Genomic DNA, 6,662 nt, shown 5'->3' with positions numbered 1-6,662 from the left:
AATAAATTTGTAATAAGGTATGTGAGAAGAAAAATGAAAATAAATTTAAGATGCTATGCCAATCTTCAAGAGAGGCAGTGAATATCGACAATAATCTTCATAATTTTCCTACTTATAATGATGAATAATCAACCAATAAATATACTAGTTACTAGGTTAATCAATGAATGAATGATTGGTTGTTAATTCTATTCTGCAAAAATGTGTCACGCAACTTTCAATAACAATGTGAAAGGTTTCTTTAATTAAAATTTCAGCAGTTACTAATATTATAGGAACATTTTATAAACAAATGTTGCTTCAAGTAATGAAATCATGATAATGATTTAATGATTAGTGATTAATTTTACTCTACTAAAGGGTAGACACCTAGTTTACAAATAGCGGTATGAATAGTATACATTACACTTTGTGGTAACAATTGCAACCATTAGACTGTGATATGACGATAATGAAAATCTGTCGTATTGACAAGTAGCCTTTCATACATACTAAATTAGTCGAGAGATATGATTATTAGAAAGTCAGCTATCTATGAAGTTACCCAATTATCCAAATTTGATCATATTGATTTGTTAATACCCACCCAATTGATAACATTATCCTAACCTACAATACAAGTTTTTATCGAACGAATCATTCATATAATAACCTTAATTGTTCAACTTGACCTAACATCTGAATTTAATGAGGTTTTGCAATCTGCTACTAGGTGCAGTTTCCTTTGCAGTATAGGCGAATTAACGTAAGTTTTAGCCAGAGGACCTAACTTGCGCGGTTGATCTAATACCTCATTCAATCCTTCTCCATAGGAAGAATTATCATCGTCATCCGTGCTGTAAAGCGTTGAGGCTGATCCTCTCGTATTCAAATCTTTTGACTTTTCATCTCGATCATCGTTTCGTAATCTGTCTAAATCAGTTATTAACTGTTCATAGGCTTTATCCGTATCTAATAACCGACTATCTTTGCTATAAGATTTATTCAATTTCATAGCTAACTCTTTCATACTAATCAATCCTGGATCTTTTTTCCTTTTCATGTTGAATAAATCACTTTCTGAGCTGGCCCGGTTTTGTTCGGATAAGAATACACGTCTTCTTACTGACGGACTCATTGGATTAGGAGCTGGAGCATCCGGCCTCCTAGCTTCATTGACTTGGCCAATTATATTCTTCCTACGAAGCATAGGACTATGTTGAGGGGATGATGTTGGTGTTGCCTTACTACTTAAATTAATTTGGCCATTACTTGATGTATGAGGTAATTTTGGTAAGCGAACATTATTTGCACTTGCACTTCTACTGATGGAGCTGCTTGATTTCATCCTCATCAATTGGAACTTCAAATCTTGATGATCCTTGAGTAATTGTCGAGATTTTAAATGCTCTTGCTTTTCAATATCACTTAATTTCTTGCATAATTGTTTATGTTCACCTTTATTCCTGCACTGTGCTATATCGATCGATGATAGAGCCATATTGGGTTGGATGTATGGAATTTCTTACGGAGAAATAGTGACAAATTGATGGTCGAAAAATGGCTAGTGGACTTGTGATAATAGGGGTATCAATTTTTCACTTTCTGAATTGTATTCGCCTAATACGATGGCTTTAATACCACTAGAGGCGATCTAACTTTACGTAATATTAATATGTTCTGATAGACAATTGTAATATATCCTATTCTTGGTTACATAGATGAATAAATGGAGGAAAGAACACCAATTTAGCGCAAACAATCGGATAAAGGATATTTTGAAGATATTTTTAGAGTAAAATTTGCATAAATCGAAGTATAGAAACTATTCTATCTTAGATAGTACTAGAAGAATGTAAGGAAAACAAAGTTTTATTGATCGTTAGACCCCTATTATAATAAATATCAATATGAATAACTGCTTTCTAATATTGTTCCAATGTGTCTCTTTACTTTAGAATATGTTTATCTTTCATTTTATTGATTATAATATCGATCTTGATTCCTGTTTTATCTTTTCTTCACTATTCAAAATACCTTCACGCACTGTCACCTAGATCAATAATGTATTTATAAAACTTTTCGATTCAAAATAAGTGGCGTTTCGTACATATGACGTAAGTACTCGTAAGTGTCAAATAGAGAGTAAATTTATGTTTAGTTGGCTATAACTTAAATTACTAAAAAAAGGAGGTATAGACATTATTCCTATGATATACGCATTAGTAGCCTTCTATTGGCATTTTGATATTGAGATTACTACAAGTTTGTTATCAACTTTGTACGAAATGTTTTCGATTACTTGTGACAAATAAAATGGATGGCATACTCTAATTGTATTATTGAAATTAATCAGATGTATTTCAGGATACAGAATGGCAATTAATTGCTCATCAACATCAACTTCAGCTATCTTATAAGGTAAAAACAAATAATATGGCATAGAATGGCTCTTTTCGGTTACATTATTATTTATCTCCTGAACCTTTTATGATCAATAATGCGATTGACAAAGAGTAATTTGAAATTTGAAATAATAAACAGAGAATTAATAAAAGTTTAGGCATTCTTTCATCATCCTAAATTATTTATGCCCTCAACTGTCTGTTTGACATATTGACCGAGACAGAAATAGGACCAAACCAAATTTTCATTTTACATCAATACAAAGTCGTCCAGGTTCAAAATAATATAAATGATACAAATTGGGTATACCTTTTACGCCCAATGGAAATAGAGCAATTTCTCTGGAACTCTATCGTCATTATTACCCTATCAACGATGATGTTATCCCATTGTCATTTTAGAAAATATTATTTTCTTACATTGCTTCAATAATATGCAGTGCTACACAACATTTTGAATCAGTCATAAATCATAATATAGAAGTGGGTGGATGCAAGAATATCCTACGTACATATATTTAATGCTGTTAAAAATAGAATAAAGATGATGATCAATAGTATGTCTAATTATTGCAATAACATCAATCTATTAAATAAGGATAAGTGATTTACGTCGATTATTGGTAGTAGTAATGTACTTTATAGGAAAGTATATTGATATCCATGTAATGGATACTGAACATCCTTCGGTAATAATAGTATCCTACTCTTAATTTTTTCATTAGTAGTATGCTATTCAAACATTTCGCCTACTAATTAATTATGAATACTCATTTTCCACGATATTAACTTAAGCGTTTGATCGCTATACTGTGAATACTACAAACGCTAGCATACTATGATCCCTTAACATAGGAAACTAGTTACTGTATTAAAGGAATAAGATTGTAGGAAATTTTACAATTGTTTACGTTCGTTTCTTGTCGACCAAGGTGATTTGAATACTGAATAAGATGATCTTCAATTTATTATGATTTTAACTGAAGGAGCACATAAAATTATGGTTTAATACAATAGCTCTTGATAATTAGAATTCATAATCCAGTTGCGGTATTATATAGAAGAATTCAATCACAGTTATTACAGTCTAATATCTAGTATGGCTATGACAAGTATGACTGCTTTGCCACAGCTTCGTTATCCAACCGATGTACACTATGTATACAGTAGGTATAATAAAATTGCCAAGACAACTTTTCCCGTTACTTCCAACGCTTATAGCTACTAGAGAGATTTGTGTAGCGTAAAGAATCACATAGCATGAGTAGTAACAGACATTTTCACGTATTCTGTACCACTTCTGCTACCAAATTGATACCCAAATCGATCGTAGTTGAATATACAAATCAAAGAACATTATCAAATCTTATCGTTTTCTAACTTTACTCCGTTATTATGCTAAGCTAGTTCAATTGCGACCAATAAAGCTTTACTATTCGTAAAAATTATTTTACGGGAAAGCTTTGATAGTGTCATTTATATATTGTTATTGAAGTTTTTTATAGGAAAATTTTGCACTTATGATGATATGTATGTTATTAAGTTAATACCGTCAGATATAGAGAAAATATTCCTAAAACACCCACTCTCTTTATATGAGATATTTTACATAGTGCGTAAATAATTTTCGCTAAAAGAATGTTATGAGGATAATACAAAGAATATTCATTTACCATAGTTGGGATAGCACAAGTCTAAATTGTGTGTATTATATAAACAGTGAAAAATAATTTTACTAGTCCTTAAAGTTAATTGGTTATCGAGTTCATATTTGTATCCATGTAGAACTGAGTTTATAATTGGAAAAATTTTTATACCCATGAATGAACAATTTAATGATGAAAACTGGGAGTAGTTCATAATATCATTATCCTTACGTCCTTATGGGGTCCATTAAGCATTTAATATAATTTACTTCCAATTGTCATAATAAAGGACAGAATGCGAGGTGTAACTACAATCATTATACTCCTACTTAAGTAATACATTGTCTACTAATAGCGTTTACTTAATCCACCAACTAATGATGCCAATATAGCCAATGCTACATAGTAGCAACCTATTGCATGATTGCTAATTGTATTTAATGTTAATAGTATCAACTTGATCTACTAATTAATAATGGCTATATAGCCAAGGCTCCATAGCAGCAACCTGTTGCACGACGGTTAATTGTGTTTAATAAAGTTTCTACTTTAACCTATGCTCGTGATCGCGGATAAATCGGAGAGATTAATTACTAGATATAGGTTGTTCTTATTTTAGGAATGAATGTAGATAGAGCTTGTCATTTGATAATTTGCGATAGAATCCAATGAATTTAATCCATTAAGCATGCCTCGATGTATGCACATACACTGTAAGTAGGTAAACATTTGCATAAACCGACATAATAGTATCTACTTTGAACCTATAATCTCTGGCGAAATTTTCGTAGAAAGTGGCCAACTAGTTATAACTCACTTGACAAGAAAATAGTTTATAAAGTAGCTAAAGGACAGTAAGGTAAATTGATAGAAAACCTTCCTATATCAGTCCCTATTGTAATAAAATAAGGATTGTGGCATGTCTTTAAAAAATTACCTTATATTATTATCATCTGGCTAGATAGCATGGAGATATGGAAAAGAATTTAGTCGCTTATCTATGAATAAGCGCAAGATAGTTATGGTGGGACATGGAGAATACACGAAATAAGATAAACTAGAGTAGATGGAAAGTAAAAATTAATTCGTTTGCATATGTGTAAATAAGTAAATGCGATATGAATAAAAAAAATAAGATTGATTTACCAGCATATGATTAAGTAAGTGTAAGATAAATAAGCTATGCTGGGAGAAATACGTAAAAATAAGATTAACTAGGGCAGCTGGGAAGTAAAGAATAATACGAGAACGTAAATATATGATAAGTAGCACTATGGTAAGACCAGAGTTAAATTGCTTGCTTTGTTTTATGTACATCTGCTCTTGCTATAGTGTTACTTATCATATATTGAATTATAAAACAAAGCAATTAATTTAACTCTGGTTTTGCTTAAGGTACTTGCCGCATGAATAAGCAGAAATCTGCTCTAATATACTGCAATAGCATAAAGTAACACTACAATCTGCAGTCAAAAATATTAGATCACGGCGACTACCTAAGAATTAATTACTTACTGATGAGTAAGTGTAAGATAATTTCGTGATAAATGGAGGAGATACACAACATAAGATAAACCAGAGTAGCCGAAAAATAAGAACTAATTCGTTTGCAAATGTGTAAGTAAATGTGAGATAAATAAAAAAAGTAAGATTGACTTGGGTAGCGGACTAATTTGCTGGCATATGATTAAGTAAGCATAAGATAAATAATGCTATACTGGGAGAAGTACGTAAAAACAAAATTGACTAGAGTAGCAGGAAAGTAAATCCACAATAAATAATACTACATCACGAGCGGATGTATACGTTTAACAAAGCATATAATTTTAACTTTGGTCTACTTGCTGTATGGAAAAAACAGAAATCCGCTCTAATATACCGCAATAAAGTAACACAACAATCGGAAGTCAATAATCTTAGATCACGGTAACTGCCCACACAAGGAATGATTTAATAGGCTTTAATTGCCTCACTATCCAGCTGATATGATCAATACGGTTAAAATTCAAATAAATGCACATTGCATTATAAATGCCATCCTTTGTTACTGTACCGAATACTACGTTAGTTACCTCTTAGCCCAAACTACCTTATCGTTCAATTTTAGTTCAAAGCTTGTTAAATTAATGCGATCGTTTTTATAGATAATTTACTTGGTTAGTTTAAACCTTTCAGTGTTTTACAGTAGAATTGTTTGTAGTGTGACGACTGAGACTTCAATTCCATCTATACCTTAGTGCTATCATCCAACTAATTTAATATGTTGACAACATTGTTGCTTACAAAGTAGGTATCCATTGGAGCTTTTAAACTCATCTGAATCTTAACACTATTTTTTCAACAGGCTAAACGAATTCGATTATTTTTTGCGATTTCAACATCTTAATTTCTTCCATACTTGCATATTCAATAAGCGCATTTCAAATTTATCTTGGTGTGAATATTATCTTCACTGAAACAGATTAGATAAGCTGACTGTTTTTGTCAATTCAATATTTTAACTAGATGGTTTGCTTGCACTGCCAATAAGACCTTTTTCCAATTTTATCAGAATACGCCTTCGCTTAAGAGACATATGATTTTAGTTGAAAGCTTTTTAAGCCGCTTTGACGCCTCCAAGATACAACTGTTT

At 31.4% G+C, this 6,662-nt stretch overlaps 1 protein-coding gene across 1 annotated transcript; it reads right to left on the bottom strand.

Annotated features, from left to right (window-relative positions):
- Window positions 1–661: 661 nt before the first annotated feature.
- On the bottom strand, window positions 662–1,480 carry TRIADDRAFT_57990 (uncharacterized protein; the record flags this gene model as incomplete). The annotated part of the gene is made up of 1 exon (XM_002113956.1): window positions 662–1,480. The coding sequence occupies one exon, from the start codon at window positions 1,478–1,480 to the stop codon at window positions 662–664; it is 819 nt and encodes a 272-aa protein (XP_002113992.1).
- Between the last annotated feature and the right edge of the window lie 5,182 nt (window positions 1,481–6,662).

This window comes from Trichoplax adhaerens, genomic scaffold (assembly GCF_000150275.1).
Source record: "Trichoplax adhaerens TRIADscaffold_7 genomic scaffold, whole genome shotgun sequence".
Lineage (NCBI taxonomy): Eukaryota > Metazoa > Placozoa > Uniplacotomia > Trichoplacea > Trichoplacidae > Trichoplax > Trichoplax adhaerens.
This window is presented reverse-complemented; position numbering and strand designations above follow the sequence as displayed.